The sequence below is a fragment of the Gigantopelta aegis genome, chromosome 14 (assembly GCF_016097555.1).
Source record: "Gigantopelta aegis isolate Gae_Host chromosome 14, Gae_host_genome, whole genome shotgun sequence".
NCBI lineage: Eukaryota > Metazoa > Mollusca > Gastropoda > Neomphalida > Peltospiridae > Gigantopelta > Gigantopelta aegis.
This window is the reverse complement of record NC_054712.1, coordinates 33,431,363-33,447,828: the sequence shown is the minus strand read 5'-3', so window position 1 is coordinate 33,447,828 and position 16,466 is coordinate 33,431,363. Positions and strand designations below refer to the sequence as shown.

The 16,466-nt window shown below is 41.2% G+C and overlaps 1 protein-coding gene across 1 annotated transcript in view; it reads right to left on the bottom strand.

Annotated features, from left to right (window-relative positions):
* The window catches only part of LOC121387992 (ATP-dependent RNA helicase DDX1-like), a 461,008-nt gene that overhangs the window by 345,218 nt on the left and 99,324 nt on the right, over positions 1-16,466 (bottom strand). Inside the window, exons 16-17 of the mRNA XM_041519183.1 lie at positions 15,369-15,429; positions 10,849-10,947 (exon numbers count right to left, since the gene is read on the bottom strand). Of these exons, the coding sequence (XP_041375117.1) occupies positions 10,849-10,947; positions 15,369-15,429 (160 nt within the window). The remainder of the gene's footprint in view (positions 1-10,848; positions 10,948-15,368; positions 15,430-16,466) is intronic.

Here is a 16,466-nt window from a genome sequence, read left to right as displayed (position 1 = left end):
CTTTAGGCTTATGGATGTAACCAGCTAGATATATATCTAACACTGGTATTTTCAATCACTTTTCTTATCACTAACCAAACACTGGCGGCAATTTCTGTGTTTTTTTTATAATCCCTTAATTGAATGACCTAAACACATGCATGTTTCTGCACGTCTCTGATTAACCTTTCTCCATTAACTTGTTGGGGGGGTTTTTTGCATTGTTTTTCGGTAATAAAAAAAAAAAATTAATATTATAATGTTATGACATCACAACTGGGGTTTCTGTGCACGTCAAAGCAGCAAACAGCAAAAATCGCTTTGTGAGTAATCAGAAAAAGGTGGTGGTGAAGCGGTGGTGTCGCAGTGTTGATAAACCGTCGATGAGCTACGCTAGTGGGGGAATGTAATGGATAATTCATTCACGTAGCCCAGTGGTAAACGCACTCGCCTGATGCACAGTCAGTCTGGGGGGCGATCCATGTGTAAACCGTCGATGAGCTACGCTAGTGGGGGAATGTAATGGATAATTCATTCATGTATCCCAGTGGTAAACGCACTCACCTGATGCACAGTCAGTCTGGGGAGCGATCCATGTGTAAACCGTCGATGAGCTACGCTAGTAGGGGAAAGTAATGGATAATTCATTCATGTATCCCAGTGGTAAACGCACTCGCCTGATGCACAGTCAGTCTGGGGAACGATCCATGTGTAAACCGTCGATGAGCTACGCTAGTGGGGGAATGTAATGGATAATTCATTCACGTAGCCCAGTGGTAAACGCTCTCGCCTGATGCACAGTCAGTCTGGGGGGCGATCCATGTGTAAACCGCCGATGAGCTACGCTAGTGGAGGAATGTAATGGATAATTCATTCACGTAGCCCAGTGGTAAACGCACTCGCCTGATGCACAGTCAGTCTGGGGAACGATCCATGTGTAAACCGTCGATGAGCTACGCTAGTGGGGGAATGTAATGGATAATTCATTCACGTAGCCCAGTGGTAAACGCACTCGCCTGATGCACAGTCAGTCTGGGTAGCGATCCATGTGTAAACCGTCGATGAGCTACGCTAGTGGGGGAATGTAATGCATAATTCATTCACGTATCCCAGTGGTAAACGCACTCACCTGATGCACAGTCAGTCTGGGGAGTGATCCATGTGTAAACCGTCAATGAGCTACGCTAGTGGGGGAATGTAATGAGTAATTAATTCACGTAGCCCAGTGGTAAACGCACTCGCCTGATGCACAGTCAGTCTGGGGGGCAATCCATGTGTAAACCGTCGATGAGCTACGCTAGTGGGGGAATGTAATGGATAATTCATTCATGTATCCCAGTAGTAAACGCACTCGCCTGATGCACAGTCAGTCTGGGGAGTGATCCATGTGTAAACCGTCGATGAGCTACGCTAGTGGGGGAATGTAATGGATAATTCATTCACGTAGCCCAGTGGTAAACGCACTCACCTGATGCACAGTCCGTCTGGGGAACGATCCATGTGTAAACCGCCGATGAGCTACGCTAGTGGGGGAATGTAATGGGTAATTCATTCATGTATCCCAGTGGTAAACGCACTCGCCTGATGCACAGTCAGTCTGGGGGGCAATCCATGTGTAAACCGTCGATGAGCTACGCTAGTGGGGGAATGTAATGGATAATTCATTCATGTATCCCAGTGGTAAACGCACTCGCCTGATGCACAGTCAGTCTGGGGAACGATCCATGTGTAAACCGTCGATGAGCTACGCTAGTGGGGGAATGTAATGGATAATTCATTCATGTATCCCAGTGGTAAACGCACTCACCTGATGCACAGTCAGTCTGGGGAGCGATCCATGTGTAAACCGTCAATGAGCTACGCTAGTGGGGGAATGTAATGGATAATTCATTCACTTAGCCCAGTGGTAAACGCTCTCGCCTGATGCACAGTCAGTCTGGGGAGCGATCCATGTGTAAACCGTCGATGAGCTACGCTAGTGGGGGAATGTAATGGATAATTCATTCACGTAGCCCAGTGGTAAACGCACTCGCCTGATGCACAGTCAGTCTGGGGGGCGATCCATGTGTAAACCGTCGATGAGCTACGCTAGTGGGGGAATGTAATGGATAATTCATTCATGTATCCCAGTGGTAAATGCACTCACCTGATGCACAGTCAGTCTGGGGAGCGATCCATGTGTAAACCGTTGATGAGCTACGCTAGTAGGGGAAAGTAATGGATAATTCATTCATGTATCCCAGTGGTAAACGCACTCGCCTGATGCACAGTCAGTCTGGGGAACGATCCATGTGTAAACCGTCGATGAGCTACGCTAGTGGGGGAATGTAATGGATAATTCATTCACGTAGCCCAGTGGTAAACGCTCTCGCCTGATGCACAGTCAGTCTGGGGGGCGATCCATGTGTAAACCGCCGATGAGCTACGCTAGTGGAGGAATGTAATGGATAATTCATTCACGTAGCCCAGTGGTAAACGCACTCGCCTGATGCACAGTCAGTCTGGGGAACGATCCATGTGTAAACCGTCGATGAGCTACGCTAGTGGGGGAATGTAATGGATAATTCATTCACGTAACCCAGTGGTAAACGCACTCGCCTGATGCACAGTCAGTCTGGGTAGCGATCCATGTGTAAACCGTCGATGAGCTACGCTAGTGGGGGAATGTAATGGATAATTCATTCACGTATCCCAGTGGTAAACGCACTCACCTGATGCACAGTCAGTCTGGGGAGTGATCCATGTGTAAACCGTCAATGAGCTACGCTAGTGGGGGAATGTAATGGGTAACTAATTCACGTAGCCCAGTGGTAAACGCACTCGCCTGATGCACAGTCAGTCTGGGGGGCAATCCATGTGTAAACCGTCGATGAGCTACGCTAGTGGGGGAATGTAATGGATAATTCATTCATGTATCCCAGTGGTAAACGCACTCGCCTGATGCACAGTCAGTCTGGGGAGTGATCCATGTGTAAACCGTCGATGAGCTACGCTAGTGGGGGAATGTAATGGATAATTCATTCACGTAGCCCAGTGGTAAACGCACTCACCTGATGCACAGTCCGTCTGGGGAACGATCCATGTGTAAACCGCCGATGAGCTACGCTAGTGGGGGAATGTAATGGGTAATTCATTCATGTATCCCAGTGGTAAACGCACTCGCCTGATGCACAGTCAGTCTGGGGGGCAATCCATGTGTAAACCGTCGATGAGCTACGCTAGTGGGGGAATGTAATGGATAATTCATTCACGTATCCCAGTGGTAAACGCACTCGCCTGATGCACAGTCAGTCTGGGGAACGATCCATGTGTAAACCGTCGATGAGCTACGCTAGTGGGGGAATGTAATGGATAATTCATTCATGTATCCCAGTGGTAAACGCACTCACCTGATGCACAGTCAGTCTGGGGAGCGATCCATGTGTAAACCGTCAATGAGCTACGCTAGTGGGGGAATGTAATGGATAATTCATTCACTTAGCCCAGTGGTAAACGCTCTCGCCTGATGCACAGTCAGTCTGGGGAGCGATCCATGTGTAAACCGTCGATGAGCTACGCTAGTGGGGGAATGTAATGGATAATTCATTCACGTAGCCCAGTGGTAAACGCACTCGCCTGATGCACAGTCAGTCTGGGGGGCGATCCATGTGTAAACCGTCGATGAGCTACGCTAGTGGGGGAATGTAATGGATAATTCATTCATGTATCCCAGTGGTAAACGCACTCGCCTGATGCACAGTCAGTCTGGGGAGTGATCCATGTGTAAACCGTCGATGAGCTACGCTAGTGGGGGAATGTAATGGATAATTCATTCACGTAGCCCAGTGGTAAACGCACTCACCTGATGCACAGTCCGTCTGGGGAACGATCCATGTGTAAACCGCCGATGAGCTACGCTAGTGGGGGAATGTAATGGGTAATTCATTCATGTATCCCAGTGGTAAACGCACTCGCCTGATGCACAGTCAGTCTGGGGGGCAATCCATGTGTAAACCGTCGATGAGCTACGCTAGTGGGGGAATGTAATGGATAATTCATTCACGTATCCCAGTGGTAAACGCACTCGCCTGATGCACAGTCAGTCTGGGGAACGATCCATGTGTAAACCGTCGATGAGCTACGCTAGTGGGGGAATGTAATGGATAATTCATTCATGTATCCCAGTGGTAAACGCACTCACCTGATGCACAGTCAGTCTGGGGAGCGATCCATGTGTAAACCGTCAATGAGCTACGCTAGTGGGGGAATGTAATGGATAATTCATTCACTTAGCCCAGTGGTAAACGCTCTCGCCTGATGCACAGTCAGTCTGGGGAGCGATCCATGTGTAAACCGTCGATGAGCTACGCTAGTGGGGGAATGTAATGGATAATTCATTCACGTAGCCCAGTGGTAAACGCACTCGCCTGATGCACAGTCAGTCTGGGGGGCGATCCATGTGTAAACCGTCGATGAGCTACGCTAGTGGGGGAATGTAATGGATAATTCATTCATGTATCCCAGTGGTAAACGCACTCGCCTGATGCACAGTCAGTCTGGGGAGCGATCCATGTGTAAACCGTCGATGAGCTACGCTAGTGGGGGAATGTAATGGATAATTCATTCACGTAGCCCAGTGGTAAACGCTCTCGCCTGATGCACAGTCAGTCTGGGGGGCGATCCATGTGTAAACCGTCGATGAACTACGCTAGTAGGGGAATGTAATGGATAATTCATTCATGTATCCCAGTGGTAAACGCACTCGCCTGATGCACAGTCAGTCTGGGGAACGATCCATGTGTAAACCGTCGATGAGCTACGCTAGTGGGGGAATGTAATGGATAATTCATTCACGTAGCCCAGTGGTAAACGCACTCGCCTGATGCACAGTCAGTCTGGGTAGCGATCCATGTGTAAACCGTCGATGAGCTACGCTAGTGGGGGAATGTAATGGGTAATTCATTCACGTAGCCCAGTGGTAAACGCACTCGCCTGATGCACAGTCAGTCTGGGGGGGTGATCCATGTCAGTGGGCCCACTGGGCTATTTCTCGTTCCATGCAGCAAGTGCACGACGACTGGTATATCAAAGGCTGTGGTATGTGCTATCCTGTCTGTGGGATGGTGCGTATCAAAGATCCCTTGCAACTAATGGAAACATGTAGCAGATGTCTTCTCTAAGACTATATGTCAGAATTACAAAATGTTTGCAATCCAAATAAATCAATGTTCTCTAGTGGTGTCGTTGAACAAAAACTTTAAAGTCAGTTTTGCTGTCAACAGGCTGCTGACATGCTGCGCTAGTGTCAGGTGGGCTTTAGACTAACCCAGGGTGAATTTAACTATGCTCCGACAACAACTGGGCTCAGGTGTTAAGAAAAAACAAACATGTTAAAACTGTGCCGAGATGTCATTAAACAATATATACCTTGTATTTCCTTGCAGTAATGTTTGACTGATGTGGGGTGGGCTTTAGACTAACCCAGGGTGAATTTAACTATGCTCCGACAACAACTGGGCTCAGGTGTTAAGAAAAAACAAACATGTTAAAACTGTGCCGAGATGTCATTAAACAATATATGTCTTGTATTTCCTTGCAGTAATGTTTGACTGGTGTGGGGTGGGCTTTAGACTAACCCAGGGTGAATTTAACTATGCTCCGAAAACAACTGGGCTCAGGTGTTAAGAAAAAAAACACATGTTAAAACTGTGCCGAGATGTCATTAAACAATATATACCTTGTATTTCCTTGCAGTTATGTTTGACTGGTGTGGGGTGGGCTTTAGACTAACCCAGGGTTAATTTAACTATGCTCCAACAACAACTGGGCTCAGGTGTTAAGAAAAAACAAACATGTTAAAACTGTGCCGAGATGTCATTAAACAATATATGTCTTGTATTTCCTTGCAGTTATGTTTGACTGGTGTGGGGTGGGCTTTAGACTAACCCAGGGTGAATTTAACTATGCTCCGACAACAACTGGGCTCAGGTGTTAAGAAAAAAAACCCATGTTAAAGGCACAGACCTGTGAACTGTGTTTAGTTAATCTGCAAATCTGTAATACATCTGGATAAAGTTACAATGAAAATCTGTGACTTTAATACGGTGAAATACCCTAAAAAAATAGAACCAAAACTCGACTCATAACCGTTACTTCTCAAACGCATTTGTGGTTTTAAAAACTAGGGTCTGTCGCTTTAAAAAACTGTGTCGAGATGTCATTAAACAATATATGCCTTGTCATTCCTCCCAGAAATGTTTGACTAGTGTGGGGTGGGCTTTAGACTAACCCAGGGTTAAATTAACTATACTTTGAACAGCTGTGCCCAGGTGTTGAGCAAAACAAAACATGTTAAAAGTGTGCTGAAATGTCATTAAACAATATATGCCTTGTATTTCCTCGCAGTAATCTTTGACTAGTGTGGGTTCAGCTTTAGACTAACCCAGGGTTAAATTAACTATGCTTTGAACAGCTGTGCCCAGGTGTTGACAAAAACAAAACATGTTAAAAGTGTGCCGAGATGTCATTAAACAATATATGCATCGCCTTTCCTCACAGGATATATATTCCAATCAAAGAAACTGTTCACAGACATGTAGTAATTGGAGCTGTCAACGCCGCCACATGCTTCAGCATCGCAGGTGATTTTTAATGACTTAGCGACTAGAATTTCTTCGCTAACTGGCTGACAAACAGCATTCCACACCTTGTGTAGTAAATGCTTGTTAATAAATAGTGTTAAGAAGAAGCAATAATGTATATATACATAAATGAATTAAGTCTCGCAAAAAATATGTGTGTTACACGATATGCATGTCTAAGCTGCATGTCTCATGCAATTTATCAGCAGTCATTCTGTTTGGTTATCTTGAATAAAAGAGACTGATTAGTAACTGTTCCACAAGGAATGAGTTAAGCTCGTATTATGCGTGTGTACATATTGATATTAACAAAAATGTAATCTTATCAGTTAACCAAACAAGAGAGTAAATTGAACAACAAGAATGCTACAGAATTAAATGTCTCGTGTTGCAGAGCTGTTTTTAGTGCACTGTGATGAACATTCATAGGAGCAACTATAAACCAAGTTTTATTGATCTACGCCTTATAGTTTGGGAAAAAAGTATCTAAACGTAAAACTTTAATGCAAAACTCAAAAGTTGAAGTCATCACCGATGTCAGAAAAGGATTTTTTCCCATCCCTAGCCATGCAAGACAGGTGTATTCCGTGACGTCAGCCTATGTGGAATAAATCGGTCTTGCATGGCCACATGACTTCTGTTGTTTGAGCTGATATTAACGTTGGGTGACGCCACGTTAACGGCAAAATAATGCAAGAAATGCTTTTTATATTTCATAAAAACAAGGAAACCTGCTGTCATAAAACCATTTTTGGGTACAATCTTTTCAATGGTTATGATTATTTTATTGTAAGATAATAAAAAAAAAATGTAGGTTTTTCAATGCTTATTTTTCATCAAGGGGATGGGAGAAAAATAATCCTCCATTATGTACCCATGTGGGACAGAGCTATTCCACCCTCGGGTACAACAAATTATGTACCCTCGGGTGGAATAGCCATGTCCCACATGGACACATATGAAGGATTCTTTTAATCTATATCACTATAAACCAAGTTTCATCGATCTACACCTTACAGTTTGTGAGAAAAGGATCTAAATGCAAAACTTAAAAGTTGAAGTCATCACCGCCGTCGGAAAAGTATGACCTATATCACACCTTTTTACTTTTTACTTTGGAAGTACTTGTTTCTACTCTAATACAAGTACACAATGCAACTAGCCATGTTCAACTTTGTGACTATCTTTAAAGGGGCGGGATTTACCTCAGTCGATTGAGTGCTCGCCTGAGGTGCTTGTGTCGCACGATCGAACCATCTCAGTGGATCCATTCAACTGACTGGAGTTTTTCTCGTTTCAACCAGTGTACCACAACTGGTCAAAGGCTGTGGTATGTGCTTTCCTGTCTGTGGGAAAGTGCATATAAAAGACCCCTTGCTGCTAATGGAAAAATGTAGCGGGCTTCCTCTGATGATTACGAGTCAGCATGACCAAATGTTTGACATCCAATAGCCGATGATTAATAAATCAATGTGCTCTAGTGGTCTCGTTAAACAAAATAAACTTAAACTATCTTTAGGAATCTGATGATTCCTGGTTGAACTTAAATGACATTTATCTAATCAACGGCATCAAATACCGGCACGTTTTGTCAGTTCTGGCAGCATCAGGCTTGGGGCACATCCAGCATTTAAAGCAGCATGTGAGGGAGTGGTCTTCAAAGTTATTCATAAACAGTAATAAGTTTAACTTTATTGACTATTGGATGTCAAACATTTGATAATTTTGACAGACATGGCCGAATTTACGAAGCCTGTTATTGTCTTACACATGTATAACTACATGTATATACAATGCTTAAACACACATTTAAAAAAAAAACAGGCTTCGTAAATTGGGTCTTGTTATTCATAAAGAAAACAACAATAATAAGATGGATAATAAAGAAATTATTACACTCGCATGTGAGTCGTACTAATTTTACGAAACTAGTGTCAGGATTCATGTATTACCCTCGCTCTCGCTCGGGCAATATAAAAAACCTGACACTCGTAAAATCAGTACGACACACAAGCTCGTGGAATAATCTCTATTTATTACCCCAACAGGCACAGAAAATAAAAATCATGCATTGGTCTAACGAACAATACTATTGGATGATTTGACGCTTACAAACCAATGACCTTGTCGGTACTAAATATGACGTCATCACGATTTGGCAAGCACAATGACGTCATGTAGTTTAAAGAATTTGCGTATACGGCTGTCTGTTTTTGGTGTTAAATTTATAACAAAATGTCATTTTAATGCAGTTCATTATAGATTTTGTACCAGAATAAAGAGGACATTTGTTTTTGAAAATGATCTATGGACATGATTAAATTACAAAGTTATAGCAATACTCAGAACAGTGCGTGAAGCGGTTTATACCCTTTTAATACATGTACGTGTATGTGTGTTGAAAATAAAGGCTTTCAGAGAAAAAATAGCTCAGGTAATAAATAGAATAACAAACTTGTAACAAGATATTATTAAATGTATGTCCCTTGTGAAATAATTTTCATTTGTCACTCGCTAAAGCTCGTGACAAGTGAAAATTATTTCACTCGGGACATAAATTTGATAATAACTGGCAACTCGTTTATTATCCTCTATTTAAGTACTACAGCCTTTGATATACAAGTCATTTTACACTGGCTGCAATGAGAAATAGCCCACTGGGTCCACTGTCAGGGATCGAACTTAGACTGACTGTGCATCAGGTGAGCACTTGTACCATTGGGCTTCATCCCTTTCTTTAATAAACAAGCTGGCCATTAACACGTTGTACTATCATGGGGAGTCGGACATTGGAGTTGCCCAGAATTACCAAACAACAGTGAGCACTATCATTTAACATGATGCAGTTGACAGCCCACACGTCTATAGGACAAGCTTGCTGGCCACATCAAGGACAAGCTTGCTGGCCACATCAATGACAAGTTTGCTGCCCACATCAAAGACAAGTTTGCTGCCCACATCAAAGACAAGTTTGCTGCCCACATCAAGGACAAGTTGATGGCCACATCAAGGACACATTTGATGGCCACATCAAGGACAAGTTTGACTCCCACATCAAGGACAAGTTTGACTCCCACATCAAGGACAAGTTTGCTTCCCACAACAAAGAAAATTTGCCCACATCAAAGACAATTTGCCCACATCAAGGACGTTTGATGGCCACATCAAGGACAAGTTTGACTCCCACATCAAGGACAAGTTGAATGGCCACATCAAGGACAAGTTTGACTCCCACATCAAGGACAAGTTTGACTCCCACATCAAGGACAAGTTTGCTGCCCACAACAAAGAAAATTTGCCCACATCAAGGAAAATGTGCCCACATCAAAGACAATTTGCCCACATCAAGGACGTTTGATGGCCACATCAAGGACAATTTGCCCACATCAAGGACAAGTTTGACTCCCACATCAAGGACAAGTTGATGCCCACATCAAGGACAAGTTGATGCCCACATCCAGGACAAGGTTGATGGCCATATCAAGGACAAGTTTGGCACAAGATCACCTTTGCAAATTGTGCATCAATTACTTAGAGAATCATTGTGAAATAAAATGTCTCTTTGTTTCTTTCTTTCAGACACTTAAGGGAGCACCAGACTGTTACAGAATTCCTCCACATCACTGCCAGGAAGACCCACTTAATATACTCGACATTGATGGAAATTGACCAAGAAGCCAAATATACAACTAATCCATTCCTGCCCGTCTGTTTTCTGTCACTTGGGCAAAATTATTTTGTAAAAACATTTTTTTTTTTTTTTTTTTTTTACTTTAATTTACAAATCACTACCAAACTATAGTCTTCTCTGTCTCTATACCATTCAAAGTAATGCACACTTTATCAGCAAGACTGTACTGAGCTGCTAGTGCAAAAGGGTAAAAGTGGCATGGCATATTAACGACTTTTTAGTTAAAATCTAGAAACATCTCATTAATTTTTTAAATGTTCTATCAAACTGAATGCTATTTGAAGTTTCTTGACAAGGGCATTATATTACATCAGATTAGATGTGTGCATTTAATGTATCAAACGACTGTACTCTACCCGGAAGAAACCCGTCTTTTTGCCATCATACTGTTTATTTTGCTGAAGCAATCTTGACATCTACACAGTGTTACATAACCTTGAGCATTAATCGTGAGATCAATACACGTGAGTTGATAAGAGGTTCCCACCACAGTCCCAGTCATCTGGAAACATGTTTGATCAACATACAGATGGATGTGTGTCTCGCGGGAATACTTACACATTCGTCTAGAACAAAGAATCGAATCTGATGCAATGCCAGCTTACTGGTGGAAATCAGGTCTTCTAATCTTCCAGGCGTACCGCAGACAATGTCAACCTGTCAAATGAAATATCGGCCAAATAAATATATTGAAGGCAGCATTATCTAAACCTTTTATTTCCAATCACACCAGCAGTGTCTAAATGATCACAAATCCCCAAGTAATCACCCGACTCATTCATGCATGCCATGAACAGATTGATGTGCCAGTCAAGTCGAAATTAAAGATTTCCAAGCCAATTAATATTCATGATACAGATGAAACTATAAATATTATATTCTGCGAAGCACGTATGAGAGAGAAAACTGTTATTAAAAATAAATAAATATAAATAAATAAATGTAAAGATTGAGAACATGTGTAATATCATAATATAATATCCCTTTACAAAACTAGCACTACAGCATTGCACCTATATGTATTGACATAACTTCTACACAGTCTAATGCTAAGCGTACACCTATCAATTAATGCTAACTAATTTTATGAATAAAAAATTGGTGTAAACCATTTCTGCCATTTCATTTTTGCTTAACCTATCATGACCATGTATATATCAACCTAAACTGACCGGTTAGGCCATCGGTCTACAGGCTGGTAGGTACTGGGTTCGGATCCCAGTCGAAGCATGGGATTTTTAATCCAGATACCGACTCCAAACCCTGAGTGAGTGCTCCGCAAGGCTCAATAGGTAGGTGTAAACCACTTGCACCGACCAGTGATCCATAACGTGTTCAACAAAGGCCATGGTTTGTGCTATCCTGCCTGTGGGAAGTGCAAATAAAAGATCCCTTGCTGCTAATCGGAAAGAGTAGCCCATGTAGTGGCGACAGCGGGTTTCCTCTCAAAATCTGTGTGGTCCTTAACCATATGTCTGACGCCATATAACCGTAAATAAAATGTGTTGAGTGTGTCGTTAAATAAAAACATTTCTTTCTTTCTTTCTTTCTTTCTTTATATCAACCTAAATTTAATGCACAAATGATAAATAAGTTATGCAAACCTAGACTAAATTGTGTGAATAAATTGCAAATGAAACTATCATTATTAGAATTCTCAAAGCTCTCGACAGCTGAGTTGGCAATGATCTGAAACTGGGGCAGGACATAGCCCAGTGGTAAAGTGCTCGCCTGATGCGTGGTCAGTTTGGGATTGATCACCGTCAGTGGGCCCATTGGGCTATTTCTTGTTCCAGCCAGTGCACCACGACTGGTATATCAAAGGCCATGGTATGTGCTATCCTGTCTATGGGATGGTGCAAATAAAAGATCCCTTGCTACTAATGGGAAAATGTAGCAGGTTTCTTCTCTATGACTGTCAAAATAACAAGGTTTGACATTCAGTAGCCAATGATTAATAAATCAATGTGCTCTAATGGTGTCTTTAAACAAAACAAACTTTCATCTGAAACACCAGCTGACCTAACAGTCATGTTAGTATCATTGTAGTTCTAGCCTAGACAAAAGTTCAGAATAAATGTGACTGCAAAATGTTGCGCTCCTTTGTCTGCTACACACCTACTGACCATCAACATCTCATCTGTAGGTGTGTGGCCAGCAACAAGAACTAAGCCATGGATGAGTGACATTCATTTCATTTCAACATATTTTTGTGCTAATATCCAATTAAGGTTCAAGCACGCTGTCCTGGGCACACACCTCAGCTATCTGGGCTGTCTGTCCACGACAGTGGGTTAGTTGTTAATTGTTAGTGGTTAGTGAGAGAGAAGACGGTGTAGTGGCCTTACTCCTACCCATGGAGTCGTTATAACTCGCTCTGGGTTGGAGCCGGTATCGGGCTGTGAACCCTGTACCTACCAGCCTTATGTACGATGGCTTAACCAAGACACGATGACACCACTGAGGCCGATCTGAGTGACACATATTTATTCTCTCTCCGTATGTATGTGTGTGTGTGTCTCCCTCCCTCTGTGTGTGTGTACCTCTCTCTCCCTCCATCTGTCTCTCTCTCCCTCCCTCCCTCCATCTGTCTCTCCCTTTCCTTGTCTCTCTCTCCCATTGTGTGTGTATGTATCTCTCTACCTCTCTCCAGCCACTCTCACTCACACTCTCTCTCCCTCTGTGTCTCTCTCTCCATCTGTCTCCCTGTCTGTCTCCCTGTCCGTCTCTCTCCCTGTCTGTCTGTGTCTCTCCCCTCCCCTTGATAACCTCATAAAAAAAAATCAGAGGAGTGCTCTACCATCTAAGTTAGATCCTAGCCTTGATAACCTCATAAAAAGAAATCAGAGGAGTACTCTACCATCTAAGTTAGGACCCAGCCTTGATAACCTCATAAAAAGAAATCAGAGGAGTGCTCTACCATCTAAGTTAGATCCCAGCATTGGTAACCTCATAAAAAGAAATCTGAGGAGTGATCTACCATCTAAGTTAGGTCCCAACCTTGATAACCTCATAAAAAGAAATCAGAGGAGTGCTCTACCATCTAAGTTAGGTCCCAACCTTGATAACCCCATAAACAGAAATCGGAGGAGTGCTCTACCATCTAAGTTAGGGTCCACTCTTTATAACGCCATAAAAAGAAATCAGAGGAGTGCTCTACCATCTAAGTTAGGACCCAGCCTTGATAACCCCATAAAAAGAAATCAGAGGAGTGCTCTACCATCTAAGTTAGGTCCTAGCCTCGCTAACCACATAAAAAGAAATCTGAGGAGTGCTCTACCATCTAAGTTAGATCCCAGCCTTGATAACCCCATAAAAAGAAATCAGAGGAGTACTCTACCATCTAAGTTATGTCCCAGCCTTGATAACCCCATAAAAAGAAATCAGAGGAGTACTCTACCATCTAAGTTATGTCCTAGCCTTGATAACCCCATAAAAAGAAATCAGAGGAGTACTCTACCATCTAAGTTATGTCCCAGCCTTGATAACCCCATAAAAAGAAATCTGAGGAGTGCTCTACCATCTAAGTTAGGACCCAGCCTTGATAACCCCATAAAAAGAAATCAGAGGAGTGCTCTACCATCTAAGTTAGGTCCCAGCCTCGCTAACCACATAAAAAGAAATCAGAGGAGTGCTCTACCATCTAAGTTCGATCCCAACATTGATAACCTCATAAAAAGAAATCAGAGAAGTGCTCTACCATCTAAGTTAGGTCCCAGCCTTGATAACCTCATAAAAAGCTCCAGGTAACTAACAGGGGTGGGAATTGGTGAAATGTAAAAAAACTGGAAATCTACAGGAGTCCCGGAAATTCCTGAAATCCTAGGTTAAAATCTGTGCCATCTAACACATTTTGGAGAAAAGGACGATTAAAATGCGAGGAAATGTAACGTTCCATGAGAGGAAAACAGCTGATCCGAGGAGAATTCCCATCCCTGAACTAAAGCAATACTTCTGAAACACTGTGCTGCTGACTTATAGTTTCTGTCTGAATAAAATAATTCCCATTGCTGATGAAGTTAATGTTTACCAATAAATCTGTTATAAGCAGTGTATCAACATGTAAAATCCAGACAGCCATGTATAAAACGTGTGGCACCTTGCAGAAATATCAGTATGTTAATATTTGGATTGGTCTCCCATGAAATAAAAAATTTAAAAAGCATTCCACTAAGTAAATTCAAGTGATATCAGTTCACTTTAGTACTGTTATCTGGCTATCATATCCAGATTACTAATCTTGTAACACCACACTAAGTTTAGCTAATCTACAAATCTGTAACACATTTGGATGAGGTTATAACAACTAAAATCTGTGATTTTTAAACAGGGAAATACTGTCTAAAATAATGAGCTTGTCTCGATAACTATTACTTCTCAGACAAATGTTCATGGGTTTTTTAGAAATACAAATAATGCATTTTGGAGTATTACAAAACTCTGGATGACCAAGACCACTTCTGGTGTACGAAAATTAATATTCTAAATAATAGAATGTAAATACTTCTAATTTTAATTATCAAAAACGGCTTTAAATAATGAAAAATAAGTTGTAGTGTCAAAAAACACTAGGGTTTGTCACTTTAAAGATTTTCTGATCATCAGAAATAAAACAATGCCAAACACAGTGTCATCATATTACAAACTGCCTTCCTTGTTTGTGATACACTTCTGTCGCAAACTGTCATCCATGATCGACACACAATGACCGTCCTCAGGTATTAAAGAATCTTTACCTATGTGACATCTACAGCTTCTAAAGACGACAAATCTTCATTAAAAACATAGCGAAAGCCACAGTACAACAATAGCATATTGTTTTTGATATCAAGTCTTTTCTTTACAGTAGACTATTATCTTTAACTGTGTTAAATTTAAAAAAAATTGTAACTAGAATTTCTATTATTTTTATTTTCAAAACACTTTTTTTCTTTTCAAGTCAAACAAACTGAAATTAGTGACATACAAAAAAAATCGACCTTTACTGGAGACTTGAACAGTAATATATGAAAGGTGATGGTGTATATATAGTAGACATTAAAAAAAAGCAACAATTAGAGTTTATATTTATAACTTACTCCTTTCTCTAGAGCATCCATCTGTTCTTTAGCACTGATTCCACCGATAATGAGTAGCGTTCTGAAATATATAAAATAAATAAATAAAAACTAAACTAAAAAAAAAACATAAAAAAAATAATAATAATACATTTTAAAAAATAATAATAAAATAAACAAGCCTGACGACAGTACTGCTAAAGCAATACATGTCTCCTATCGAACCCAACATTTTTTCTTACCTCCTAAATTTAAAGGACATATACCTTTGTAAAACGGGGGTCAATCACAATGAAAGTCGAACTTGATCTGTAACAGTACGTTATAAAGCTATACACAAAATTTCAGCTCAATATCTCAAGGCCTTCTGAAAAACAAGACGTCTGGAAAACAAATTTTCACATCTCTTTAAGTTAAAGGGCCATAACTCAGTCACAAATGAGTAAATCTCCATGAAAGTCAAACTTGATTTGTAAAAGTACATGATAAAGCTATACAAAACATTTCAGCTCAATATCTCAAGGCATTCCAAAATAAAAATCCTGAAAACCCTATGTGGGAGACGGACAGATGGACGGACAGACAAAAGGACGGAGATGAAACCTATAGCCCTCTCTGGTTGGACCGGTAGGGGACTAATAAATAAATAAATATGGATATGCACAGATATGGATATACATCCCGCAAGGGAAGACAATTCTGCAGTTGAAGAGATGACTCAAGTTGTATAGCATTGATGTTGTGCTAGCACAGTAAGTTGAATAACACTAATAAATAGAGTCATTACATGCCCTAACCAGTTTTTCTTCTGGATTCATTTGCATCTTGTTTTGGTTTTTTTTTTTTTGGTTTTGGGGTTGTTGTTTTTTTAATTTTCCAACGCCATATATAACTGTAAATAAAATGTGTTGAGACTGTCGTTAAATAAAACATTTCCTTCTTCCTTCTTCTTGTTTTTTTTTTATTTCTACTTTCAAAAACCTTGAAAGACACCCACTTCCTAGAACAGACTGTCAAAACAAGCATTCAATCAGAACAAGGATGAAGAAACTAAATATTTTAAAATATTTTTTTAAGAAAGAAGGAAGGAAATGTTTTATTTAACAATGCATTCAACAC